At 45.1% G+C, this 27,040-nt stretch overlaps 4 protein-coding genes across 6 annotated transcripts; all 4 read right to left on the bottom strand.

The window, feature by feature from the left end:
• Positions 1-61: 61 nt before the first annotated feature.
• Positions 62-9,759, bottom strand: rfwd3 (ring finger and WD repeat domain 3). Of its 2 annotated transcripts, XM_029523826.1 has the most exons (14): positions 9,567-9,759; positions 8,531-8,841; positions 7,735-8,021; positions 7,577-7,632; positions 6,813-7,010; positions 6,364-6,455; positions 5,783-5,897; positions 5,367-5,613; positions 4,842-4,992; positions 4,589-4,765; positions 4,273-4,487; positions 3,852-4,066; positions 3,299-3,432; positions 62-1,400 (listed from the first exon to the last, which is right to left on the bottom strand). In XM_029523826.1, exons 2-14 carry the CDS (start codon positions 8,839-8,841, stop codon positions 1,352-1,354), a joined length of 2,247 nt encoding a protein of 748 aa, XP_029379686.1. In that variant the 5' UTR covers positions 9,567-9,759; the 3' UTR covers positions 62-1,351. The 2 variants fall into 2 exon arrangements, with proteins under 2 accessions (XP_029379686.1, XP_029379687.1); XM_029523827.1 differs by lacking the exon at positions 62-1,400 and having other exon boundaries at positions 1,458-3,432.
• A 379-nt stretch (positions 9,760-10,138) lies between these two features.
• On the bottom strand, positions 10,139-16,776 carry LOC115057033 (mixed lineage kinase domain-like protein). 2 transcript variants are annotated; one of them, XM_029523910.1, is made up of 11 exons: positions 16,657-16,776; positions 14,772-15,234; positions 14,531-14,605; positions 14,155-14,329; positions 12,676-12,776; positions 12,465-12,597; positions 12,127-12,211; positions 11,879-12,021; positions 11,556-11,605; positions 11,228-11,368; positions 10,139-11,127 (listed from the first exon to the last, which is right to left on the bottom strand). In XM_029523910.1, the coding sequence occupies exons 2-11, from the start codon at positions 15,226-15,228 to the stop codon at positions 11,084-11,086; spliced, it is 1,404 nt and encodes a 467-aa protein (XP_029379770.1). In that variant the 5' UTR covers positions 15,229-15,234; positions 16,657-16,776; the 3' UTR covers positions 10,139-11,083. The 2 variants fall into 2 exon arrangements, with proteins under 2 accessions (XP_029379770.1, XP_029379771.1); XM_029523911.1 differs by having other exon boundaries at positions 16,524-16,662.
• A 5,358-nt stretch (positions 16,777-22,134) lies between these two features.
• On the bottom strand, positions 22,135-23,574 carry LOC115056090 (transmembrane emp24 domain-containing protein 6-like). Its single transcript, XM_029522346.1, has 4 exons — positions 23,371-23,574; positions 22,760-22,886; positions 22,535-22,686; positions 22,135-22,359 (listed from the first exon to the last, which is right to left on the bottom strand). Exons 1-4 carry the CDS (start codon positions 23,572-23,574, stop codon positions 22,135-22,137), a joined length of 708 nt encoding a protein of 235 aa, XP_029378206.1.
• A 765-nt stretch (positions 23,575-24,339) lies between these two features.
• Positions 24,340-25,879, bottom strand: LOC115056273 (transmembrane emp24 domain-containing protein 6-like). The gene is made up of 4 exons (XM_029522585.1): positions 25,667-25,879; positions 25,322-25,448; positions 25,040-25,218; positions 24,340-24,573 (listed from the first exon to the last, which is right to left on the bottom strand). The coding sequence occupies exons 1-4, from the start codon at positions 25,877-25,879 to the stop codon at positions 24,340-24,342; spliced, it is 753 nt and encodes a 250-aa protein (XP_029378445.1).
• Between the last annotated feature and the right edge of the window lie 1,161 nt (positions 25,880-27,040).

Below are 27,040 nucleotides of genomic sequence, written 5' to 3'. Positions count from 1 at the left end.
GTTTTAATACATACATCTGTTAGGGACAGGTCCTTTAATATATTTAATCCACGATACATGTCTCTTTTCTGACACTTTAAGCAAACATTCGTGATTTTTCATGGGTTGTTGGATCTTCCTTTAGCCCTGAGCGTGGAGGTTTTCCTTCTTACAGCTCGAAGACTGTGGAACGGTTCAGATCTCTGTGGGTTCAGTTGGGTTAACTTTTCAGGCTCATTTCATGTCAAAGCTGCAGAATTGAAGCTTTTGCTTTGTGCTCACAGAAAAACTAAGTTTTAGTATAAGTCTGGCACCCTGACATCCCTACAGGGCATTGTTTGTCCACGCATCTAAAATATCAACAGCTCTTTGTGGTTGATTTGATTTGCTTTAGGTGAGCTTGTTGCAGTGACAGAATAAAAGCTCCTGTGTTTGGTTTGAGCCTGAGTGAGAAAAGCTCCTGGTTCTGTCTGACCAGCAAGCTAAATAACGCAGTAATTCAGTTTGTAATAAAAATCATTACATCATTACATCATCGTTTTTATCATTAATCTGACAACAGTGTAAAAGCCAACATGTTCCCTTCCATAAAGCACATTTAAAGAACTGAAACACTTTATGAACTGTCAAGTCTTGCACATGAAGATTTATTTTACATTATTGTAACATGGATGTCTGTTTGCAGACTGCTGATCAGGTATTTTTCCCTTGTTGCGTCTTGATTGCTCAATAAAAAACAGTAAATATCTGAGTTAAACACAAGCCCCCCCTGCATAGCCAAGGCTCTTATAGACCCTACAACCGAAGGTGGTCTTGGACTTCCTGTTTTGCACCATTACTACCGGGCCTGTAATGCCAGAACATGGGTCTTCTGGTACCATGCTGTAACTGCTGGTCAGCAGCGTAGCCTCCATTCTAGGTGGCCTGTGATGGAATCCCATAAGGCAACATCACTAATTGGAGTGTCCTTCACCGCAGCTCTGTTTTCTGAATCAAACCTGCTCACCAAACAACTTAAAAATGACTTTGTCATATGTAATTCATTTCGAATTATTAAGCAAACTAAGACTGTGCTGAATCTCTCTGACTTGTTACGCCCCTGTATGTCAGAATCCTACTTTCAAACCAGGTCTGATGGACTGTGCTGAGAAGGACCTGTTTGGAGGGAGAGATCTCTATACGAACAATTGCTTTGTATCTTTCACCCAACTTCAGGAAAAATACCAAATTCCCCCAGGGCATGTTTTTCGCTATCTACAAATTAAAAATTTTGTCAGGCAGTCGCTCCCCCTTGACCGGATGCCCGAGGCCCTACAGCTGAAGGCCTGATCTCACAGTTTGTTTCACCTTTCTCACTGAACGTATCTTCTCTTCACATCAGAGGTGGCTGGGTTAAGGACACTGGAGAGATTTCAGACGAGCTGTGGGCAATAGAGAGAGTTAGAACATGCTCTATCAGCTCATTCATCGCTGACATTACTCCAAAAGTAAACTTAATAAGATCTTCCCCTTTGTCTCTGCTACCCGTGACAAGTGCAACTCTAGCGTTGGGACCCTGGCACACCTTTTCAGGGCCTGTCCCAAGCTCAGAGTTTCCTGGGACGATGTTTTTCATTTATACAGTTATATATAACAAGCTTGCTCCACCTACTGTATAACCCTCCCAACAGCACTGCAACAAGCTCGTGTTTGGTGTAGTAATCACAAAAAGAGTGATCCTGAGAGAATGGAAATCTAGCTCTCCGCCTTGTTTTAAGCAAAGGCTGAATTATATGGTGTCTTGTTTATACCTTGAAGAATTACAATATATAATGCCAGACACTTACACCAAATTTCTTCAGATCTGGGGTCCTTTTATTGACTATCTTAACAGGGACAAAAATGCAGAGTCAACCTAGAAATATCTGGATGTTCTGTACTGTTCAACTACGCCCTATGGACAACAACGCTGGGACTTTGAGACGCCTCTCTGACCTGCTCTGGTCTTTCCCTCATGGACATTTCCTGAGACTGAAAGAACGGTTTAATCTTCTCATGGGCTGACTTATTGAGATGAAAATTTTTAATGGACTGGCGGTCTTTGTAGTTATTTTGTTGTCTTGTTTTGGTCCACGTTTTGTCAGTGTCTGTTGTGTGTCTGTCCACTCTGACAGCTGTGATTAAAAATAACAAACAATTTTATTAACTTTGAAGTTGTACTCAAACAGTTGGTAGCAAATATACATATGTACAAGTTTCCTTAGAAAGAAAGAAAAGTAAAAAGATCAACGACAGCAGAGTCCTTTGGCACTTAATGTTCAGATGGAGCGGACATAAAAACAAACAAATAAACAGAAGAGGACTGAAATGAAAATGTGGCGACGGACCGAGCGTGGAGCTTTGTCCTGTTTATGAAATCCAAACTAAACCAATTCACTCAAGAGGAAGTTCTGCTCCTGAGGTTTTAAATCGAGGCAGTTTTTGTTTTAAAGCTGGAAGCTTTTGATACCAGCTCAGATAACAAATACATTCTCAAGTGTCGTTAAATGATAAATATTTGACTGTTGCAGTTGTTTCCAGATTACAGCATCAGTTTTGGATGAAATGTCTCGGCTCTGCTTCCTGCTCTTATTTTTCCAAAACATTTGGAAAACAAGATTTAGAAACAAATGACTTCAGTGTGACAGAAAAATGGATCCAGAACTCATGTGACTTGATTTGTGTGTTTCCACGGTGAAACTAAACTCACACGTCATCTGTTGTAGCTGCTGATGCTGTAACAGAATTTTGAAATTAACAAATAATCAACATGAACGTAGTGAGAGATGAAACATTTAGTCAAATATTCTCTCTTGAAAAACAGAAAAAATGTGTTATTTTTAAATTTTTCATCTCAAACTGATGGTAAACCTTTAATGAGCTAATGTTGATTAAAACAGGCTGGAAGCTGACTGATGGGTGATCAGCGTTTAGTTTCTCTCCCCTGAAGCGTCACTTTAATCAGACATGAACCAGCTCACGTTTGAACCCTGATCTGACATTTCCAACAATATTTCAGCTCAGACTTGTGTAAACACCATGGGACTCTTTATACTTTATATTGGAGCAGAGCCTTAAAGCATCCAAATAAAACACACCTGACAGAGACAGCGTTTGGATTTCTGCACAGGTCAAAGGTCAAAGGAAACCTTAAATGTAGATGTTTGGTTTAAAAAGAAAAAACTAAAAGTAAACAGTTTCCACATGTCGATCCGCCAACTGATCAGTCTTTTGTGTGAACAGACACATAAAGGTTTTAGCAGCATTTGATTTCCCAGTCTGGGTTCTTGTTCACTCCCACCTGTAGAGCTTCAGCATCTTCTCGGTCAGCGAGGCCAGGAAGTGTCCCCCGTTCACAGAGAACGGACTGATGTCCAACACCGGGAGGTCGGCTGGGAGCTTCTGGAGCAGAGAACCACTGCCAGCATCCCACACCTGAGGAGGAGGAAGTAAAAATTCTTATTTGGCAGGAAACAAACCATAAAACATAAGTAAACTCAAATTATTAGTTGTTTGTCAAAAAACCAATAAACACGATACTTTAAATCACAAAAAAGTCCAATTTGATTTACTAAAATTCTGAAACTTTTGGTTCCAGACAAAAGAAAAGGCATGAATTGAATATAAAAGTCAGTAAAATTAATTTCACAAAACTAAGACCTTAAAATATTTTTTCATTTGTATTAATTTTTAGCTCCTAATTTAGATTTGAATCATACACACAAAATAAACTCAAATACAACTAATCTAGATTAATAGACAACTTTATGCTCATTAAATAACAAATATAAAAAATGAAAAAAGTTCGACAACAATATTTAATGATTCCATTTTGATCCACAAACAGAGCTGACCATGGTGGAGTTGGAGGCCTCGTCCCCGGCACAGACCAGCGTCCCCCCTCCGTCAGGACTCCTGAAGACGGCGTTCTTGGTGAGCAGTTTACAGGACGAGCCGGCACTGAAGGTCTGCACCGGAGAGCAGGAGCAGCTGGGCAGCTGGGTGGAGTCCTGCTGGGGCGTCCGGTTCAGGGACATCAGGACGCAGCGAAGGGACGGATTAGCACGACCTGCAGGGACACGAGGACCAAAAGACCAGCTGAGAATACTTCTCTGAGGACAGAGACCTTTGAGACTCGATTAATACGGAACCTGGACGTGGTAATGAAATGTGAAAACGTCTTTAGTCTTGTAAGAGATGTTTTACTCTTTTTTTGTGTCAGTACCTTGGACGTTACCTTCTTCACCCTGACCATCCTGACCGCAGCCATCTTACCTGGCCTGTATGTGACCAAACAGTGGCGGCTCTCCGTCTCCACCTGGATGTCGGTGCAGCCGGATGCCTCCAGCGGCAGGGTGTGCGGCCTGTACGTGGTCTCACTGACCTGCTCCCAGAAACACCCGCCCTCCAGAGACCCCGCGATGAGCCCGCCGCAGGGGAAGGCGCTGGACGCCGCCCGCGGGACATAACACAGAGACGCAACCGGACACCTGGGAGCGTCAGAGAGTGCTCTCAGCGAAAATACGGACAGTTTGCAGCATTTATGTTTTAGTGTACAGGCGTGTGTGCCCGCGCTGTGTACATTGTGTACCTGGAGCGAAGCGGCTGCAGTTCCTGGATGTGCGTGCTGGTGTCTCTGGTGTCGTAGACGAGCACCGAGCCGTTGATCAGACCAGCGTAGACGTAGTTACTGTTGTCCAAACACCAGCAGCAGCTCCACACCGGTTTACCTGCATTATAGGTCTGAACCACCGTGTTGGTCAGCAGACTGGAACACACACAGACACACACAGTTAGTCTTCAGTCCTCCTCCTCCTCATGGCTCCGCCTCCTGACGCGTTTACCTGGTCAGTTTGATGGTGTTGTCCAGAGCAGCTGACAGCAGCAGACTGTCATTCTGCCTGTTGAAGGACAGACCTCGGATCTGTTTACTGTGGATGGGAACGTAGTGACTCGCCTTCATGTTCGCCACACTCACCTTCTTCACTCCACAACCTGAGCACAGGACACACAACAGGAACAACAGGAGGTTTGACTGTCTCTTTCTGAATCTGAGTAGATGTTGGGAAGAATTTTGAACCGTTTCTCCGATTTGCTGCATTTTGAAACCAAACAGATTTTTGCTTTGTTCTCCGGATCTGGATTCTGAGGAGTGTGCTCAGTGAACCTGAATGGTCATGTCTGTGTGTGTTTCGTTTGTTACACAGATCATTAAATCGTCATCTAAAACTAATCATAGAGTGGATGTGGCTTAAATGTTCCTGACTAAGCTGAAGGGCTTTTATGGCAGCTCAACAGATGTGCACACCTGTGGCTCCTGTGCACGTCGGGCCCTGGGGCTGGGCCAGCACTAAAGCCAGGAGACTCACCGGGGACCAGTGTGGGTTGAGGGGAAGGCTGCGAGGCCAGGAGGCAACTGAGCGGCTCACAGTATGACAACACTCTGCAGCCTCCGAGCTGAGACACCAGAACCGCCTTGGAGAAGCTGTACTGAGCCGAGCTGGAGGCCCTCTGAGTCGCGCCGAGGAGGGAGGTCGACCCCAAGAAAGAGGACGAGGACGAGGACGAGCAAGGAATGGAGCTTCTGTCAGCCTGGGCCATCAGAGCCCTCAGCTCCTACAGAGGCAGGCAGAGAAAGGGAATGGAGCTGAACCAGATCCACTCACACATTTGGAGCCACAGAGTTTCAGATCCAATTCAGGCATTTCAAAATAAATCCCCTGTGATGGAATATGACCAACGGCAAAAAGTAGGGAATCGGAACAGGAAGTGATGTCACTGATACCTGCAGCTCCTGCTCCACTTGTCCACATTTGTTGGTTACAACCTGCAGTTTGAGTTTGTATTGAGCTGATTCCAGCTCTGCCTTCCTCCTCAGCGACTGCTCCTGTTCCAGAGACCTGTATGAGCGCACAAACAAACACACAGCAGGTCGGTTTTTCATAGAAATATGGAAGGGCCATCAACAAATTCATCCTTTCATTATCACTGCTGTGTTAATCGTGAGCTGGAGCCATTCTCCGCTGACAGTGGCTAAAGAGTATTTTACAGAACTGTAGCTCACTGTCAGAGCGGAGAGAAGCTGCAGCGTCACTGCTTTGTGTTTTTGGACTGTGAGAGGAAGCTGAAGCCCTGGAGGGAGTTCAAACCAGGTGTTGCTCTGAAGACAATTTGTATTCAGTACATATGTTCTTGGGGGCATGTCAACACCTACCTACATTCTGTTAGGTGGTAGAAAGTGATAAAACGATTGACAAACTTTCGGTGTTACGGAAAACATGCATTGGCTGTAATCTGATAACGATGATGATCCACAAAGGTTCAAAATGAAACAACCTCTCCAGGAGCAGCAGAAGCATCTCTCACCTCTTCAAGCCCTCTTGCTCTGAGTTGTCCAGCGCTCTCAGCTTCGGAGCATAAAGCAGCACTATGTCTGAGCGCTTCGCTTTCTTGTTACACTGAAGAGGAAAAAAGCGACAACCAGCTGATCAGTGAACACAAAATCATCCAGACAGCGTGGGCTTACTACTGTGTACAAAACACTTCAATCTCCACATTCAATATTTTAGTTTTAACAACAGATGAAAGGTCAATATTTTAGATTTAACAGCCCATTTTTTATATTTAAGGTTTTATCTGGAGGGTTGATCTCCTTAAAACCATCTCAATGGTTTTGCATCTCCTCTCTCAGGCTTCTCTCTGGAGTACCAGGAAGATCAGCTTAGTCAGCCAATCAGGAGAGGATCTGATCTAGACAGACCTGTAACATCTACTGTTTGACTGTATGGACCTTTCAATACAGTGACATCACTGACCTGCGGACACTTAGCGGCCGAGCCCTGAGCTTTCAGCCAGCGCTGGATGCAGGTGTAGCCGAAGAGATGTCCGCAGCGAAGGGCCGACAATCTGTGTTCGCCAGCTGTCGTCCACGCTTCAAAGCAGATGGTGCAGGTGTCGCCCTCGCTCTCCTCGCCTTGAGACGATTGGCCAGAGGCCGCGGCTTCAGAGAGGGACTGCAGACAAAGACAATGACTGTTAAAACCTACACAGATGTCCAAAAGCCCATGTTAGTTCAGGGGAATTCAGATTCATGTGTTACTCTTTGACCACTAAACTCTAAATAAGTGTCTCTGAAAAAGTCTGAGGAATTCGCCTCAAGGTTAAACTGAGGAAGGGACGCATGTCTATCATCACTGCGAAGCAACAATAAAGGCTGATGAAACAATATTTCATGTTTCAGTTTTAACCCCCTGAACTCAGCCTGCATCAGTACAAAGTCAAACAGGAAGTTCTTCAACAAACTTCAAAAAAGTAAAGCTGCACGATGAACCCAAACATGATTGAAAAGGTGACATGGGGCAAAATCCAAATCATGTCACACATTGATGTTTTAACACTAACACAGACCTTATCCTAAGGACATATGGACATGTTTGTTTGCTATGAGACCAAATTAAAAACATGATACAATTATATGTTATTTACCACATAAAGCTTCCAGTGGCATTAAAAAACTGGAGAAATGTTCCTGTTCTCTGAGGTTGGATACTGGATGGACGACTGGAGGTGTGAATGTTACCTGGATGCCCTGATGGGGAGCTCCTGTCCTCTCGTTGTCTGCAGGTGGACCAGAGTCTGAACACAGAAAAAAAGACTGGACTCACAACGAAACGGAAAATACACATAGACCCCTCAAAGCTGCATTAGAATATGACTGCCGTGTGCTGTCAGACTCACCTACTGGACCTGGATCCTGTGGTTGCGTGAGATTTATGGAGGCACCGAGGTGAGGACCAGCAGAGTGGGTGGGGGCGGAGTCAACCGGCAATGTAGCAGCAGACAAACCCTCTTCGTTCCCCCCATCGTCCCCCTGGTCCTCCTCCTCGGACTCGCTGACCTCTGTGCTGCTGCCGGACTCTGGCTCTGCTGTACTTGCCGCTGGTGCTCGGAGCAAGAATTCTGGGAAGCCCCTGGAAGGTCTGGGTAGCCCAGTCTGGCTGGGATAGTGCACCCTGAGGCCCTGCCTGGAGCACCACACACAAGAAAACACAAAGTTAAAGACAAAACACACACTCTCAACCTCCCCCTGAGCCTGGTTCTGCCCCTTAAAGTAAATTTTTCCTGCTCATCAGGGGATCTGTTGGGTCTCTTTAAATCATTTTATAAAGAGTTTGGTCTCGACCTGCTCTATATGTAAAGTGCCTCGATGTAACTCTGTTATGATTTGGCGCTGTACAAATAAATCTGAATTGATTTGATTTAATTTGATTGAAAGAAAAAACAATCCTGTGTAAACCTTCACAGCCAACTGAAGACACTTCTCAATGGTTTTTTTTTTAACTGAGCAGGAAGAAATTTCTCAGAGTAAGTACAGGAGAGGACAGAAGACAACATAGAAATCTGGACTTTAGGAGTGATGAGAGACGAAGAAAAATGGAGGTGTGTAAGGAGAGAATAGAAAAGGAGGTAGGAAAAAACAGAGAGATTAAAGGATTTGACAAGAGAGGAGTGAAGGAAGGAGGAGATATCTGACCTGAGTCTCCTCCGTATGGACGCCCCCCGACCTGCTGATGGCGATGCTGCGGTCCTGCCCACCGCCCTCTGACTGAACGCCCAAGTAGCAGGAGGCCTGGGAGGAGTCCGAGCTGCTGCCGGTCTTCTTTCATTGGTGGCGTCGTCTTCGTCCTCGTCCACCTCAGTGCTGCTGCCAGAGTCTGAGATGATGAGCGACGCGCTGGCCTCTCCAGTCCGGCTTGCAGCGGTGATCTCCAGCTGCCCGCCGCCACCCCCTCCTCCTCCTCCCTGTATCTCCTCAAATTCAAAGTCAATCTCCATGGCCTCCATCTGTAAAGGGAAACAGCAGAGGTTATATTTTATATTCCCTTGCTCTTCGGCCTCACGGAGCACAGTTTTCCTTCTGTCACACTGACTTTGACCAACAAACTCCTGCACACAGTTAGTCCGTTTCACTGGAGCTCATCAGCTTTTTGAGGTAGTTGTGATATTTTCCTGTCAGATAAGACAGCCTGAACACCTGAGCTGTCAGTGCTGCTCTCTACCTGCTCAGGTGAGCTCACAGCTCAGACCGTAACTGACCACGTGACGTCACCCTGTGCTCACCTGTGCTCACCTGGACACGTCAGTTCAGAAAACTACTTTTACATGTATCGATCTGCAGCCGGGGGAGGCGGCCCGATCTCCGGCTGAGCACCGAACTATAGCCCGGGGTCTCCGAGGCCTCCGGGCAACGGCAGCTGATTTAATTCAATTTACTCCGTTCCAAGCGGAGAAAACTCGGTGTGTAGTTCGTCTCTTGAACACACGAGTGAAGCTACAGAATAAAAAGAAAAACAAAACAATACACAATATTTGTGTTTATCTCTTCGTGACCACGGGAGGCTAGGCTAAAATTAGCATTAGCATCGGCGGGGTCGTTGGAGCCGAGGAGCGGTCTCTGGGTAGATGGAGGCCGGCCGGTTCTGCTGGTTCTGACGGGCCGGTTCTGACAGAGCTGTTATTGTTGATCATCATCTGTACAGACCGTCAGGCCGACCCGGAGAAACACCGACCTGTGCTGAGCGTTTTAACCGCCGAAGACGCCGCTCTGAAACCCCGCAGAGGGTGAGGACATGGCTCCGGGGCCGAGGGCCGGCTCTCCGGGTCGTTGTCCGGGGCTCTCCGGCTCTGTCTCGCGGTCTTCCTCCGAGGATTCTTCACGCCTCTCCGCCGAGCCGGGCTCGAATCTCCCGGCGACCGCGCACTTCTCCCGCCCCATCCTGCTGTGACGTCACAGCCGAAGATCATGTTTTACGAAGACGGACGACTCCCCCCGAAAAAACAAAAATGAACTACTACAACTAAAACCGTGACACAACAAAAAAACTAAAACTACACCTACAACTGCAGTAACTACAACCAGAGCTACACCCACACAGAGGAAACTGAGGAGTCAGGGAAAGTTCTGAATAACTGTGTTCTTTGACAGGTTTTAAAGTCATGCTACATTATATAAACTGAAGTTTGGAGTTTGAGTTGGTAGAACTGCTCAGAACCTTAATCCTGGATCATTAAAAAAAGAAAATAAAAAAACGGAGAATACAAAAAGTAAAAAAAATAAACCAAGGCATAACAAACAATCACATCCAAAGAGACAGCGTGGGATTTTATTGCAAACAGCTTTTCAGATACATGAGAAAGACTCAGCAAAGCAGTGATGTCAAAAATACAACTGGACAAATAAACAGAGAACCATTATCCCTGATATTGGTCGGCAATGGAAGATTAACCAAAACCATAACAAAGTTACATGGAGGCACTTTACCCATAGAGCAGGTCTGGAGTTGTTAAAGACACACAACATATGTAACACAAAGAAAAGAAAACATTATCTTTCATACTCAGGAAAACAAACCAGATCTTAAAGAACGGAAGGACTGAACACTGTTTGGACTCTTAAAGTAAAAAAGGATTTAAAACGGAAGCTGTGAATGTAACAGCCAGCGTTTCTGTGACGCTGAAGTCCAAAACAGGGCAGCTTCATACCAGCTACCCCGATCAGACTCTGAAGGCTATAAAAATACAGCTGCACAAGTGAATTCAGCATTTTCATGTTTCCCTCTGAGGTCACATGTATTCATCTAAAAAACATCTGACAGTTCTGCTTCGTTGACATGAGGTTGTGTGAGGGGATGATCGAATCGGGCTCAGATTTTTGGCTACTTAAAAACATGCCCATACAGGCTTAAGGCTGTGTGGCACCGGCTTCACTGCATTTTATCAGGGGGCGACTCCTCTGGTTGTTGTTGTTGTTAGGAGCTGTCCTGAATCTGCAGCAGGAAACACGTCGACAGATAAACACCGCACACAACAGCACGTTGAGTTCCAACACTTTCAATCCTAAAAAGCTGCATCAGAAATTTGGCTTTGTGGAATTCATCTTTGGCTCCAGCAGTAAGAAACGTTTTCACAGAAGTCACGGCCGACTCAGAGCCTTTTAGAGGCGGCTCAGCCTTTTTCTGCTAAATGATATAAAAGTGTTTGAATCCAGACCGGCCTCATGACTACAGGTGTGATTCTGCTCCAGTACTCAGAAACTCTCAACGTTGATGATGGACAGACTTTCCACGATCGCTGTAGAAGAGAAAGATTGACATTATCATTTAAATGCCTCTCCAATCGCTCACTGAAAGCTGCTGATGTGCAGATGTAAAGTCAGCAGTGCGTTCGTTACCTTCAGCGGTTGGACGGAGGATGCTGTCATACCGCCGGCACTTGTCAATCACTTCTTTCAGCTCTTTTGGACAGTCATCAGGAAGCGGCTGGTTAGTTTTTTTTTGGCACACTTCCTCTTTAATTTTCTTGATCGGCCAATCTGGAAGGTGAGTGAGGACACGTCATCAACGGAGGCCAAATGTTCAATGGTATACACATTATGAAATGCAACAACAACAACAAAAAAAAAGTCTGAAATTAAAGAGAAATCAGACAGAAGGTAACTTATTCAAGAGCTTCAGGAGTGCCGTCAGTGTTGGTGTTGGATTTGTACGGCTTTTACTCACTATTAAAAGGTTTCTCACGAGTTGCAATTTCCCACAAAACGATACCAAAGCTGAAAGACAGAAGAGACTTTACAACCCTTTGAGTTTTTACAGACTTATCTCTTCTTAGACAGAGAAGGAAACAAGTGTATTTACTACTGAAACTTTTTTAGTGGCAGTTTTCTCGGCTCTGGTTACAGAAAATGTTTCTTGTTGTCACCAACATCAGTCCATCTCTAAAACAAATTCTGTCTTAAGTCTTAATAAACTGGGATTTAATGGAAGGCCTGCCGGTGAAAAGGCCATGTGCAGGTGTTGATGTTCACCCCGCGCTGCCATCTGACCTGTAGATTTCCCACTTTGTGTTGTACTTGTAGTTGACGTCTTCGAGTTTCTGGGGACAATAGTAGCACAGCTCTTTGTCATCGTCTTTAATATCGGACCTTTGCAGGGATGTCTCTGTCTTCGCCTGCCCAAAACCCGCCAGCTGGAAGACAAACACATCAAAACCTTGTACGCTGTCCTCAAGGACTTGAAAATGACCAATCAATGAGCAGGAGGAAGATATCCCAGCATGCATCGTGTTCAGTACCTTCACTTTGAAGCCCCTGGCCACCAGGAACTTCTGGCTGCTGATGCATCCATGAATCTTGCGTTTTGCTCCAGTTTGATGAAGTCTGAGAGCAAACACATTCTCACTAGTCCACTTCTTTGTGAACATCAGGTCATTTGTTGTAGGCCTCATCAACATCCACATAATATTTTTAAATAATACAAATACATGACAACATGAAGAGCCTTAAACCTGACTAATACATCAACCAAGAATGGGGACATTTTCCCATAGAGTTCAGTTTCATAGACTTCCACATTCATTTGCTGTCTTTGGGATTCGTAAAACAGATTTATGACAAATTATCGTGGACTGACCGGTAGAGTCCAAGAGCTGCATCCATACACATGGAGACCTTCGTGGACCAGTCCAGGTCCACAGTGTCCAGAACATGTCGGAGAGTTCCCATCTCACAATACTCGGTGACAATGAGGAACTCGGGGTTCAGTCCTTCAGGAATCACCAGAAAAACCAGGTTGGACTACTTATTACTGAAGGTGCTGCTATGCTGTCAACACTGAGACTCACCGGCTTCATTGAGGACACAGATGCCGTACATCTGCAGGATGTTGGGTGAGCCGAAGCTCTCTAAGGTTTCAACTTCCCTCTTGAAAAAAGATTGAAAATCCCTAAAAACAGAGAAAATATTTAGGATGATAGTGAACTGGATATGAAACACATGAGCCAATATCTGTTTCCCCTCATGGAGGATATTAGGATCAGGATCAGGAGTTAGACTCAGATTAAGGATCAGGATCAGGAGTTAGGCTCAGATTAAGGATCAGGATCAGGAGTTAGACTCAGATTAAGGATCAGGATCAGGAGTTAGGCTCAGGTTAAGGATCAGGATCAGGATCAGGAGTTAGACTCAGATTAAAGATCAGGATCAGGAGTTAGGCTCAGGTTAAGGATCAGGATCAGGATCAGGAGTTAGACTCAGATTAAAGATCAGGATCAGGAGTTAGGAGTTAGACTCAGATTAAGGATCAGGATCAGGAGTTAGGAGTTAGACTCAGATTAAGGATCAGGATCAGGAGTTAGACTCAGATTAAGGATCAGGATCAGGAGTTAGACTCAGATTAAGGATCAGGATCAGGAGTTAGGCTCAGGTTAAGGATCAGGATCAGGATCAGGATCAGGAGTTAGACTCAGATTAAGGATCAGGATCAGGAGTTAGGCTCAGGTTAAGGATCATGATCAGGATCAGGAGTTAGACTCAGATTAAGGATCAGGATCAGGAGTTAGACTCAGATTAAGGATCAGGATCAGGAGTTAGGCTCAGGTTAAGGATCAGGATCAGGATCAGGATCAGGAGTTAGACTCAGATTAAGGATCAGGATCAGGAGTTAGGCTCAGGTTAAGGATCATGATCAGGATCAGGAGTTAGACTCAGATTAAGGATCAGGATCAGGAGTTAGACTCAGGTTAAGGATCAGGATCAGGAGTTAGGGGTTAGGCTCAGATTAAGGATCAGGATCAGGAGTTAGACTCAGGTTAAGGATCAGGATCAGGAGTTAGGCTCAGATTAAGGATCAGGATCAGGAGTTAGACTCAGATTAAGGATCAGGATCAGGATCAGGAGTTAGACTCAGGTTAAGGATCAGGATCAGGAGTTAGGCTCAGATTAAGGATCAGGATCAGGAGTTAGGCTCAGATTAAGGATCAGGATCAGGATCAGGAGTTAGGCTCAGATTAAGATCAGGATCAGGAGTTAGGCTCAGATTAAGGATCAGGATCAGGAGTTAGGCTCAGATTAAGGATCAGGATCAGGAGTTAGACTCAGGTTAAGGATCAGGATCAGGAGTTAGGCTCAGATTAAGGATCAGGATCAGGAGTTAGACTCAGGTTAAGGATCAGGATCAGGAGTTAGACTCAGATTAAGGATCAGGATCAGGAGTTAGGCTCAGATTAAGGATCAGGATCAGGAGTTAGACTCAGATTAAGGATCAGGATCAGGAGTTAGACTCAGATTAAGGATCAGGATCAGGAGTTAACGTGAGCACAAACCCGGTAGTTGTGTGGACTGGGTTCTTGTATCTCTTGATGGCCACCGTGGCTTTGTTGTACTTTCCCTTGTAGACCAGGGAGGTTGATGTTTCCATGAAGGGCTTTCCGTTGGGTTCAAACTGAAGGTCCTGCAGATCGATCATCTTGTTGACTTCAGCGGTGGACTTCTCCCTCCCTGTGAAAACACGTGGAATCAGGGTGGAAGGAAACAAACAGACAAACACACTCAGTTTTCCTCAACTTGAAGATTGTGTTTGTGGATCAGAACCCAGAGGATGGAGCTCCTGGTCGTCTCCACTGTCTGTAAGAACAGACGACTCAAACACATCGTAGACTTTAAAAAAGACAATGTGCCGTTTGTTTCTGGTGCACTCACTCTCAAGGAGCACGGCCATGCCACTGATGAGCACCTCCAGGTTGTTCTGCACTTCCTTGGTGTGTGACAGGAGCACTGAGGGACACAAACAAGTCAGACTCTGAACCGTGCTAAACCTCTCAACTAATGAATTCATGTTAATAAACAAATCCATGTTTAAGATTAAAGTGTGGTGTTGAATGTGTCGGTCCAGGACCACTTCTGGTCTGTGTGTGTGTGTGTGTGTGTGTGTGTGACTCACGGTCCTTCAGTTGTGCGTCGTCGTTCCTCCAGGCCTTTTCATCGTCTTCCTGTTTGGAGATCTTTTCATACATGAGGGCCAACGTGTTCCCGTGTTCCAGCTGCATCGCTCCCAACAGCAGGTGGAACCTGTTGTTGAGGCGTTCGATCACGATGTCGAAGTCGTCTTTGTAGCTGCTGACCTTCACGATGTGTTTGGCCCAGTTGGCGCTGGCGTACTTCTCTATGTACGACTTTGCTGATGTCAGAGTTTTGATGATTTTCTGGAGGGCCTTCTCCACTTGGTCAGACAGCTGTACGGTCTTCCTCTGATCGATGGCCCCCACCAGCTCCTCCAGGGCCTTCACTCGGCCTGCGATACGTTGGCAGCACTCCTTATTGGCTTTCACTTTGTTGATCAGCTCGTAGATAGAATGGGCGATTGACACAACCTTTTCTGCGATCTCAAGAACCTCCATGGTCGTCTGGAGACACAGAGACATGAACTGGAATAAATCTGTGCTGAATTAGACCGAACAGATCCGACTGATCACTAAACAGGACCAAAGCAACAAATGTTCATTCATCCGCCTCTGAAAATAGTCCCAAACAAACAGCACCATTTCCTCCTGATTTAGGAACATTTTGAGGAAAAACTGGAGTTTTTCAGTGAAGAAACTTGCTTCTTTTCTCATCTTTGGAAGGAACCGGTGTTGGTCAATATGTCGTCGGTAGCCTCCTTTGTCAGCTGAGCTGGCAGAACTTAAAGTTACATGCAGAGACATTTTCCCACAAGACTGTTTCTCCAAAGTGTTGTTATGCTACTCACACTTCTGTACGGTTGATAATCAGACTTTTTAACCTGACGAACCATTTACTGTTTTAATATCTGATTTTATACCTCTTTCATGTTTTTATACTTTAATCATACTGTTTGGATTTAATGAAGTAATTATGACAGAGTAGAGAGAGGCACCATACGAATGAAGTAGCTACTGCACAATGTAATAAGGTCGACCAACACTGGTTCCTTCCAAAGATGAGAAAAGACGACATGATTGAAAAACACCTTTTATGAAATATTTATATTCAGTTATTATAATCTCGGCCTTCTAATTACTGAATGAAGGCGCTACACTGGAGTTTGTGGTTTGTGTCTCTTCTTTCTCTCCCACAGAAAACACGGCTGATCGCAGGAATGGAGCCAGACAACACGAGGAGGAAGTGTGCGACCCAGAGAAGTCACACCCACATACCTCATTTCCTGTGTGTAACCATAAACACAGTCTGGTCCACAACTCTGTGAGCCGACTCTGTTTCAGACGAGTCAGACTGAGTTCATTATGGCAACTCAACAGACAGACAGACAGACTGACAGGCAGACAGACAGGCAGACAGACAGACAGACAGGCAGGCAGATGATAGGCAGACAGACAGATATACAGACAGACAGACAGGCAGACAGACAGACAGACAGACAGACAGGCAGACAGACAGACTGACAGGCAGATGATAGACAGGCAGACAGACAGACAGATATACAGACAGACAGACAGGCAGGCAGACAGATATACAGACAGACAGACAGACAGACTGACAGGCAGATATACAGATATACAGACAGACAGACAGGCAGACAGATATACAGACAGACAGACAGACAAACACACACACACACACACACACACACACACACACACACACACACACACACACACACACACAGACAGACAGACAGACAGACAGACAGACAGACAGGCAGGCAGCACTTTACTTTCTCTTTTCATTGTTTCTTGCTAAAGAGTTCGGAACACAAAGCGCTCCACAGCTTCCTGTTTCCGGGTCCTGTGGACCAGAGGAACCCGGACAGAGGACTTCTGGTCCAGCTGAGGTGACGGCTCACTCACCGGTCTGTGGAGTCGGTGTCGGTCCGCCGGACTGCCGGAGCTCTGAGAAAGCGACGGCTGTCACGTGACTGACGTCAGGACGTGATTCATTGGTTGACGGCTGCGGCGCTCCGCCATGTTGGTTTGTCAGGTGATAGAAAGCGGAAAACACGTGATGAATAGACTGAATGAAGTTCAGTCTTCGTCAGTGTTCCCACAGAAGCTCCACGTCAGCTGAGCTGAGCTGTCACATCCTTTCCAGTCTCTTTTTCCTCCATAAATGTGTGAATCAGACACACCACACAGTCCATCCAGCCGGAGATAAATGTACAGATGTTTGCTAAATATCATTATTTCTGTGCAGTAGAAATATAACTCACATGTGTGTGAGCAGACACACAACTGGCCTCAGAGAATTATACAATAAACACATAAAGACAAACAATGATCAATAACCTTTGGATTAGCTGAGCGGCTGCAGGTCGGCCCTGCGGGGTGCTGGATTATCTGATTTTATGCTTCTTACATGCTTTTATACTCTGATGATTATATTGTTTGAACTTAATGAACTGCTTATGATGAAGTGAAAACATTTACACGAATAAAGAAAGTAACAACTGCACAATGTAAGGCGGATAGAATGGACAGACATGAGTGAAAGACATCTTTTATTAAATATCCATCTACAGTGTATGATTGACTGAATGAAGGAGATAAACTGGGGTTGTGGGGGTCAACAATCTCTTTCTTATAGTCTACTTTGCTGTTAGATGATACAATCAAACATGAGAAACTGATTTGGACATCTCCTGCATCCCTCATCAAACGAACGCGTGAGTTCAGGATAAAGAGCTCAACAAACCTTCAGGAGCCTGCGAGGGGACAAAGGGAGACAGAAGCTGTTGGATTCTGATGTTTGTGGACAGAAGGAGCGTAAAACTCCGGAGAGCTGAATGCCTCGACAGAAGGTCGCTAACTGACCCACATTAGAGGCCAGTCCTGTTTTTTATACCTCTGATTGTTTTACACCAGCAGCCTCCAGTTTCCTGTAAGTTATGATTTCTTCATTTCTCTTTTTCCTTTGAATCATCAGGAATAAGAGCCTGATCAGTACAGATATTGATCTCTTAGAGTATAAGAATCCAAACGTCATGATTGATACTAATGTCTATAAACTACCTGCCTTATAAGATGTGACTAAGTCCATGTGTCTATAGTAAAAATGTATTTATCTGCATGAAGTTAGAGAACAAGATTAAACAGGACAAATATATGATGTGTCCATTTTAGCCATTAAAAACATACAAAGCATTCAAAGAAACATCAAATGAACAAAAAAGAATAGAGAGCAGGAAAGAATCATCATAATTTTAAAACAGAAAAAATTAGGAATAAATCCAGACTGAAGTTTGACCATCAAACTGATAACAGCAATGTTATTTTAAAGGTTGTAAAAGCAAAATATCATTTTTGTCTTCCGGGTCACAGCTCTGTGTGGATCCCACTAAGGTCAAAGGTCAGTCAGTTATCTTATCTGAGCTCAAACACTGAAACTTAACGAGCTGACTGATGTTGGTCTGTTATTTCTCAAAGCTGACTGACTTCCTGTCTCACCAGCTGATCATGGAGGTTGTTAAATCCATCGTCCTCATCTACAACATGTTTGACGAGATGAAAGTCAACAACCAGCAGTGTCCCCACACCCTGGAGAGACTGAAGGCCCTGGAGCAGCACCAGATATCTGACGAGATGAAGGAAGGTTTGAAGAAGCTCAACGAGACGCTGTCTTCAGCCACCAAACTGAACCACATGGTGAAATGCAGCGACTACAAACTGGAGTTTGAGAACCTGAACAAAAGTCTGACTGACACTTTCGTGGCTCTGTCCGCCGCTCTGCACGTCCACCAGGAGAAGAGGAGAAGCTGACCAGGCAGGAGAGGAAGATGGACGAACAGGAGGACAGACTGGCCGAGCAGGAAGACCTCCTGCTGAGGGTGGAGGCCAAGTTAGCTAATGAGGCCAAAGCTTTTTACTGCGTTCTGCTGTGAAGAACAGCTTGGTAATCAGCCAACACCACCAATCACTGTCTTTACAACTGAGAGAAGATTTCTGATGAAGGATTGTTTCACACATTCAAACAAAACTCTCACTTGGTCTAAAGGTCCAGACAGTCTTAAGGTTTCAAAGTCCAGATGGTCTGAAGGTCTAAAGGTTTAAAGGTCCAGATGGTCTGAAGGGGGGAGATTCCAATCTCTCACTCCCCTAAAACTTTCAAAGAGGCTGTTGCACCCAACCAGAGATTTCACAGATCTCTGCTAAGTGCCATCCTGGACTCTTATCTGATGGTGGCATAAAAGGACCCTTCTTTCCCAGATAGTAAATTGCAATTCACACCACAAATCAGCGAAACCCACCAACCCCCCATCAGAGACGCATTCTGTGACACCTGATAACTACGTTCCGCTGTTCCGATCAATAAGAGACTGCAAACCTGCCCAACTGATTCCCCCACGAGATGCCTTCTTATAACTGTTCTGTGAAAAGAAAAAGAAACTTCATACAGTCCATGAAATCCAGTCCATGTTGTTTGTGTGTTCTGTGACGACGTGAGTAAATAGTCACCATTTAAATGTGTTTTGCAGTGAATGTACTTAAATATATTTTTATATGTGATTTTAAACTTGGGTGAATGAAAGGCGGAGCTTCAAATCCAAACGCCACCCTCGTTATGCCCTGAAGCTAGAGGGAGAAATTTGAATGGACCGAATTCACGGCGGGAACCAGACCACGGCCACAGGTCAGCCCCAAATAAAAGTAGTCAATACGAAACTTTATGATAGTCGTGAATTGGAGGAGTTCTGGGGAAGTTCTGAAGAGGAGACCTTCTCCAGGAGACCTAAATAAATAAATAAACTACCTGCGACCGGAACAAGTTTCATCATTCATCATCATCATATTATGTTATTCCATTTACATATCCGAGCTCACCTGCATATAATGAGCACACGTTTTGATTCACCACTTATTAGTTCATAAAAATCTAAAATTCAGCCTTCAGTTAATTATTTGAAGTCAATACACACCAAAGAGCATCCCTTCCAGATTGAGATTTGATAAGAGGTAATAAATTACACAATCCTATGCACACCAGTCTGAAGGTCTGAAGGTCCAGATGATCTGAAGGTCTGAAGGTCTGAAGGTCTGAAGGTCCAGTTGATCTGAAGGTCTGAAGGTCTGAAGGTCCAGATGATCTGAAGGTCTGAAGGTCTGAAGGTCCAGACAATCTGAAGGTCTGAAGGTCTGAAGGTCCAGATGATCTGAAGGTAGCCCTCCATGACCATCTGGACTCACCATCAAACCTGCAGGATTTGAGTATTTAATTAAAATGTATGACCTTTTTGACGGACGGCTCAGAACAGTCATCCAATCAGAAGAGAAGAGAAGTTATTTTTATTGTGTATCCATTTTAAATCAATAAACATGTTTTGTTGTGATCATTTAACAGGCTTTAGAGGAATCATTCATTCATTCACCATCACACTGAATTAAAAGGGTTCAAATGTCTCTTCTACATACTGAGGTCAGAGAAAAATGGATTTTCGTGCAGCAGGAATAAAATGTTAGAAAAAGTCGTTTTGTTGCTTGAATCTAAACAAACAGTTAATTTTCTTCCTCTCCAGAGTCAGTTTTTGTTGAAAAAACGATATAATAGACGTTACAGACGTGTTCTGTGTTGGAACCATCATGGAGGCAGCAGGTCCGACCAGGGGAGCCGTGGGACTGAACACCTGGACGTGGCCACAGGCACCGACACCAGCCGGGGGCCGACCAGGCAGGTGACGGGCGTCGCAGGCTGAAACATTGGCATGGGGGGAGGCAAAGGTATCTGGACAGGCAGCGGCGGCTCCTTCTCCCGCCTCCACGCTGTCGTGGACCTGGTGCAGAAGGTTCCCGTGGTCCACCTGCAGAGCGCCGGACAGAACCTGGAAGTCATGAGTGAGTCTCTCGTTCATGTCGGAGAACTTCTCCCTGATGCCCCCGGACTTCAGGAAGCCCTTCACGCCATTCATTTGGGAGAACTTCAGGATCAGGTCCTTGGCCAAGTCCAGGCTGATGCTGAGGTCCTTCAGGGCTGCGCTCACGGCCCCCTGTGTTTGAGGGTCAGGACCAGGCTCTCCAGGGCCCTGACCCTCTGGACGACCCGCTGGCAGCGCTCCCTGTTGGCCTTCGTATTCTCCACCATCTGGTGAACTCTCTGGCACCCGGACAGGACCAGGTCTACGTAATCCATGACGTTCTGTGGAGACAGAGGAAAAGGACCGGACTGAGCGGGGCTCCGTGGACCTGGAGTCCAGAGTCAGTCCAGACATTTTCTCCTGCCTGGCCTGATGCTCTTCCATAATTTCCTGTCCTGCTGTAGTGCTTCATGAATTTATTTTATCTGTCAAAGTCAGTGGGCGGGGCTAATGCTTTTTGGTCTACAGGGGGTGAGCTTCAACTTTCTCTGGAGCTAAGCCCCGCCCACTGACTTTGACAGATAAAATAAATTCACAAAGTCCATTTTAATCAATTAATGAAACATCATCGTAATTATTTGATTTATGTATTCATATATTTCATCCTGTCCCTTTTGATCCTCCGTACTAAAGTGGTGAACAACAACAATTAAAAAGATTTACTCGGTTCAGAGTCCAGGACAGAAAGTGAAAGTAGATTTGGTCAACACGTCGAACCAGACTGTCTCAGCTGGACGGACAGAAGGTCCAAAATCAGGTCCCACCAATGGACCAAGAACTCAGCCTCCTACACACGTTGACTTACCAAAAGGTTTTGTTGTCACTTTTTGTCTTTGCTGTCATTTCTTCTGTTTACGGTTATTTTGGTTCTGTTTTTGGGAATTTGTTTTCTATTTGTTGCAGTTTTGTGTCAATTTGTGAGGTTTTTGTGTCTATTTGTGGCCATATTTTGGTTATTTGTCGTGATTTAGTGTCTATTTGTTACTTCTTTAAGTCAGTTTGTTATCACTTCATGTCCATTTGTGGTACTTTCATAGTGATTGTGTATCTTCTTGTCAAATCACTGAGCATTTGGACCATTTGGACCGTTCGGATCCTTTGGACTTTTGGGACCAATGAATTCTTTTAGAGCCCTCGGTCCTCTTGTGCATTTGGACCTTGTGGACACACCCGGTTAGTTGTCACCAATATTTGTTGAATGACGACACTGCTCACAGGAACAAACTTGCTGTTGTGTGTCTGGTTGAAGGAAGTAAAAGAGCAAACTGTGATTTCCTTCCCGATTTTATGTTTCGTGTTTTGGACACTATCACTTCCTGTGACTGTTGCTGTTGTTGCCCCCAGAATAATGTCAAACTGTCCGCTGAGACTTTTAAAGCTCCGTGTTTTATTTCTTGTATCCATGAAGTGAGAAGGACCTTTAATGAAATGTTGCAGATAATTGTACAGGATCAATAAACCTCTGCTGAGACAATAAGAACTATCAGAGCGGTCCTGCTCTTCGGGGGTCCGTGTGGAAGAGTCTCTTGAGGACGTGCAGCTGCAGGAATCCACTCAGGAGGACGAGCAGGCTCTGAGCAGCCGACCACCAGTCCACGTAGCTGAGGTTGTCCAGGAGGACGTAATGATCCTTTCCCTTCCTCATGCGGGCGAAGTTGTAGTGACGCCACATGTGGAAGATCTGGATCTGGATCTTCTGGACCCTTTCCTGAAATCGACCAGGACATCATGTTTTGTGGTTCTGGTTCTTTGACTCTAATGGAATTCTCGGACTCAGAGTTTTTGGAAGAAACTCGTCAGAACTGAAAACTAAAGATTGTGCTTGTCTGTAAATCTCTGTTTGCTTCCTGTGTTCACAAAAAAAGAAGAAGAACAACAACTACCTGAATTCCAGCCAGGGTGCTGTTGAGGACTTCCTCTCCCTCCATCTCGCTCTCTGACTCTTCCGATCCTTCATAGATGACCCCAAAGTTCAGGTAGACCCTGGCTGCTCCAAACTGGTTGTTGCGGTTTCCGAAACACAGCCGGTAGAAACCTGATGGAGGAGGAAGGAGTTTCAGTCAGCAGAGGACGGAGGACGGAGGACGGAGCGTCCCTACTCGTCCCACCTGTCACTTCAGTCTGAAACTTCATCTGACCGACAGCTTCGTTCTGCGACGACACGAGGGCGCCATGCGGAGAGTTGACCGTCACAAACAGACGATGGTTGTTGGCCATCCCTGTCAGCCGCTGCACCTTCACAGATACACAAAAACACACACAGACACACAACTCACATCTTCTTCCTGTTCATTTTCATTCAGGTTAATGCTTTCATTTATTTTGCTGATCTGCTGATCTCCAGGTCTGTAAAGTCGATTCTACTGTAGATTAAGTCAATAAACATTTTCCTAACAGCTTTACGGTCTCAGTCTCTGAAAAGGTTCGTCAGGTAGGGACAGCGGTTTCCATGGAGACCATTTGTAGAAGATAAGAATAAAGACCACCTTTAAAGAAACATTAGAGGGCGTGCAATTATTTCACTACAAAGGAAAAGTTTTTCTGTCGAACCAGCTTCAGGTTTCTCTTTATCGTCTGTAATCTGGGGAACCTTGAGGTCACCTTGAGGTCACCATGAAGGTCAGCGTGATTTAAGCTGAGGACAAAACAGCCAGCAGGTGCGTCACAAACATTGATCTCTGCGGAGGTCACGAGCCGGTTCCACAGGTCCAGTTCTCACCATGAACATCAGGTAGAAAGTTCCACTCTGGTGGGCGAAGTGCCAGAAACACTCCATCTGTGCAGCAGGAACCTCCACGGCGAAGTGGTACCTGTTCGATCCCCGGAACAGGCCGGCGCCGCCCTCACCGAGGGCCGGCTCCGACTTCCTGGCCCAGACGGACTGACACCTCAGGGCTGTGATGAGCAGAGCGCTGAACAACATGACTCCAGGATCCTGCAGCGTTCTGAGAATCATTAACCGCCCAGAAACTCCGAGCTCTGATAACGTATCAGCGTGAATGAATTCAGAGTAAACTCACTCAGCAGTTCAGTGATGTGGTTCGTTTTTTCCTCAGTCTGAAAAAACGAGATCTAAATATGCAAAGACACAGAAATGTTTCTCCTTTTGAACAGTTTTCAGATAGACTTTCATTTTAAGCTTATTTTTTTAGAATGTCTATCAATGCATATCATAATGATGTGTATTATACAATAACATGAGCTCATATGCTGTGAACACAGTTATGAAAATGATCATAACACTGAGTGGGCACCAGCAGAAATTTAAATCCTGTTTGTCTTTAATCACACTTTTTCTGGTTTGAGCTCTTCAGGTGCAATAAAGGACACTCAGGTCGAAAAGAGATGGTGGTGAGATGGCGAGAGTTAAGACATTTACAGAAAAGTCTATTTTTAATTTTTAATTTAAATTTAATTTACATTTTTAATACTGATCAGGATTCAATGTCACTTGGCCACAAAAAGTCACTGACTGCTTTATTGGATTTTAACTTTCGCAGATGTTTTCCTTTCCTTTTCAGCAGCTGATGCAGAATTCACTTTATCAGTCAGAGGAAAACGCCACAAACTGATCACATGATCATCCAATAAAGTGTTTAATTACGTTGTATGAAGAAATACAAGGACACAAATACAATACCAGAGACAAAAACTGGACTGAGCTGGTCTGGTCTGGACCAAACATCCCTCAGCAGCGAAGCTTCTCGTCCTCGGTGCTCGTCTTGCTGATGAAGAGTCTTTTGAGGAAGAGGAGCTGCAGGTATCCTGAGGTGATGATCAGGAGGCTGAGGGCCGTCGACCACCAGGTGATGTACTGAGAGTTGGACTGCAGCAGGAAGTAGTCGGCGCTCTTCCTCATCTGACCGAAGCTGTAGTAGCGGAACATGTGGAAGACGTAGTTCTCCACTTTGTGGGTGGCATCCTGCAGCAGGAGGAGGAGGAGGAGGAGGAGAAGAAGGAGGAGGAGGAGGAGAAGGAGAAGAAGAAGGAGAAGAAGAAGGAGAAGGAGAAGAAGAAGGAGAAGAAGAAGGAGAAGAAGAAGAAGGAGAAGAAGAAGAAGGAGAAGGAGAAGAAGGAGAAGGAGGAGAAGAAGAAGAAGAAGAAGAAGAAGAAGAAGAAGAAGAAGAAGAAGAAGGAGAAGGAGGAGAAGAAGAAGAAGAAGAAGAAGAAGAAGAAGGAGAAGGAGGAGAAGAAGAAGAAGAAGAAGAAGGAGAAGGAGGAGAAGAAGAAGAAGAAGAAGAAGAAGAAGAAGAAGAAGAAGAAGAAGAAGAAGAAGAAGAAGAAGAAGAAGAAGAAGAGAAACACAGAGCACTAAAACTGTAATTATTATTATTAGGTGGATGTTAGAGATCTAAACTGGGCTTTGAGGAGGCCTCTCAGTGCGTCACCTCTATGATGCTCAGCGTGTTGTTCAGTTCTTTGCTGACTTCCTCTTTCTTCTTCTTCTCCTCCTCGTCTTTGCTGGCAGCAGCGTTCTGGTGGCCGTCGTAGTACACGCCGAAGCTCAGGGATACCTGCATGGTGCCGAAGTGGTTGTGGAAGTTGCTGAAACACATCTGGTAGAAACCTGCAGGGAACCGTGGTGAGGACACGCCCACCGCCTCATTAAGTCAAATTATTTTAGTTGTGTTGCGGTGACAAACAGGAAGCAGAAGGATGAACCCCAACACCTGTTTCCTCCGCCTCAAAGTTGATGTGACCCTTCGCATCGTCAACCTTCGACACCAACAGACTGCTGGGAGCGTTGACGGTGACGGACAGGTGTCTGTCATGGCCGACTCCCGTCACCCACTGGACCTGCAGAGTTCCCAGAGGTTAGACCCTGAGGGGTGAGCTGAGCTGATCACATGATCATCTTCAGTGGCATTCACACACTGACGACTGAAGTACTTTTACATCATGTGTACAAACATACAAATAAAAACTTTGATGTGCAGGCTGAATTATTTTAACATTTCAATTTTAAAGTATTTTTCTAAAGCAGGTTTTCAGGAGGCCTCGTGGTCTCGTCTTACCATGAAGCTCAGGTAGAACCTCTCTCCCCGGTGAGCAAAGTGCCAGAAACACTCCAGCCCCGCTGCAGGAATCACCACGGAGAAGTCGTACTGGTCAGCGCCCCAGAACAGCTCCTGGTCTGTGATGTTGGGGTGGGGGTTTGTGAGCGGGCCCCCAAGAACCAGACCCCAAAACACAAGAGCCAGAAACAGGCAGAGAATCCTGGACCACATGTCTGATGAACCTGAATGGTCTGGAGAGTGTGTGTCTGAATGTGTGTGTGAGATCAGAAATGATTAACTGGCTCTGAAATCTGCCTTTGTCGGGGAAAACTGTGGGAAAACTGAGCGTCATCACAGGTGGAGCCAGAGAGCAAAGTCTGAAGAGGCCAGTGGACTGAGACTGACGATGACAGTAGGAGAAAGAAAATGTCATCAGCTTCAGTCTGGACCAGCAGAAGCTCTGAAGTTTTATTCTCCCGGTTCCTCATCAGGTTTAAATCCAAAACCTAAAGCTCCCCGCTGCCCCCTGCTGGATGAGACCAAACCAGCACTGATTTAAAATCAAAGGTTTATTATCAACTATCTGGGTGTGAATTAAATTAAGGCACGTTCACATCATCTTTAAACATCCAAACCAGGAAATAAAAACAGCTACAAAAATAATTCAGACAGACTTCAGCGATCGACGTGGTGAATCTGAACCGTAACACTGATGCTGACATTTACACAGAGCTGCATTATTACTTCATTACTGTTATCATATTTGTCTTAAATTAAAGGACCAATCAGCTGGTTTCACTTATTAAAAGGTCCATCTGGTCCAGTTAAAGTCTCAGAGAAACCCTCAGAAATGAACCTTAAAACCAGCCGTCAAGACTGTCACAGATCAGAATCAGATCGTCTCTTCTGATTGGCTGAGAGGAGATGTCAGGCCACACAGAGACGGTGATGTCTGACAAAACCTTCTTCAAAATGTTGAATAATTTTTACTGAAGAAAATGAAGAAACGGCTGTTTGATCCTTTAAAGAGCTGAATATGAAAAGAAAACATTCTGACGTTCAGGAGAAGCTGAACCTCTCTGAACACACAAACCATCAACAGGATCCAGAAATAAAACTAAATCCTCCTGTTAAAAAGTCAGAGGAGTAAAATGATGTTAAATGGGTGAAAAAAAAGAGCAAACCAGTTGATAATCTGATGATCTGATATCAGACACTCTGAAATAAAGCAAACGAAGCTCAGAGCTGCAGTCAACAACATTCAAACTAAAATCAGCTCTGTGTGCATCCCTTTTTCTTTTTGAGCAGACTACAAGAAGAAAGTGCTTTAAACTCAGGAGGGTTAGGATGAGGAAGAGGAGGAACAGGAGGAGGAGGAAGAGGAGGAAGAGG

The sequence above is a fragment of the Echeneis naucrates genome, chromosome 16 (assembly GCF_900963305.1).
Source record: "Echeneis naucrates chromosome 16, fEcheNa1.1, whole genome shotgun sequence".
Classification (NCBI taxonomy): domain Eukaryota; kingdom Metazoa; phylum Chordata; class Actinopteri; order Carangiformes; family Echeneidae; genus Echeneis; species Echeneis naucrates.
This window is presented reverse-complemented; position numbering and strand designations above follow the sequence as displayed.

What these genes read in the sequence shown, in the direction of transcription:
- rfwd3 (XM_029523826.1), bottom strand. Translation starts at nt 8,841, where the DNA reads ATGGAGGCCATGGAGATTGACTTTGAATTTGAGGAGATACAGGGAGGA. An exon ending in CGGCCGCTAAGTGTCCGCAG is followed by an intron (nt 6,456 to 6,812) that starts GTCAGTGATGTC and finishes TTTCCTCTTCAG; the next exon opens with TGTAACAAGAAAGCGAAGCG. An exon ending in TCAACCCACACTGGTCCCCG is followed by an intron (nt 4,993 to 5,366) that starts GTGAGTCTCCTG and finishes TCCTGTGCTCAG; the next exon opens with GTTGTGGAGTGAAGAAGGTG.
- LOC115057033 (XM_029523910.1), bottom strand. Translation starts at nt 15,228, where the DNA reads ATGGAGGTTCTTGAGATCGCAGAAAAGGTTGTGTCAATCGCCCATTCT. An exon ending in CATGGCCGTGCTCCTTGAGA is followed by an intron (nt 14,330 to 14,530) that starts GTGAGTGCACCA and finishes GTGTTTTCACAG; the next exon opens with GGAGGGAGAAGTCCACCGCT. An exon ending in ACAAAGTGGGAAATCTACAG is followed by an intron (nt 11,606 to 11,878) that starts GTCAGATGGCAG and finishes TCTGTCTTTCAG; the next exon opens with CTTTGGTATCGTTTTGTGGG.
- LOC115056090 (XM_029522346.1), bottom strand. Translation starts at nt 23,574, where the DNA reads ATGTTGTTCAGCGCTCTGCTCATCACAGCCCTGAGGTGTCAGTCCGTC. An exon ending in GTTTCAGACTGAAGTGACAG is followed by an intron (nt 22,687 to 22,759) that starts GTGGGACGAGTA and finishes CTCCTCCATCAG; the next exon opens with GTTTCTACCGGCTGTGTTTC. An exon ending in GCACCCTGGCTGGAATTCAG is followed by an intron (nt 22,360 to 22,534) that starts GTAGTTGTTGTT and finishes GGTCGATTTCAG; the next exon opens with GAAAGGGTCCAGAAGATCCA.
- LOC115056273 (XM_029522585.1), bottom strand. Translation starts at nt 25,879, where the DNA reads ATGTGGTCCAGGATTCTCTGCCTGTTTCTGGCTCTTGTGTTTTGGGGT. An exon ending in CTTTGAGGCGGAGGAAACAG is followed by an intron (nt 25,219 to 25,321) that starts GTGTTGGGGTTC and finishes GGTTCCCTGCAG; the next exon opens with GTTTCTACCAGATGTGTTTC. An exon ending in ACACGCTGAGCATCATAGAG is followed by an intron (nt 24,574 to 25,039) that starts GTGACGCACTGA and finishes CTCCTGCTGCAG; the next exon opens with GATGCCACCCACAAAGTGGA.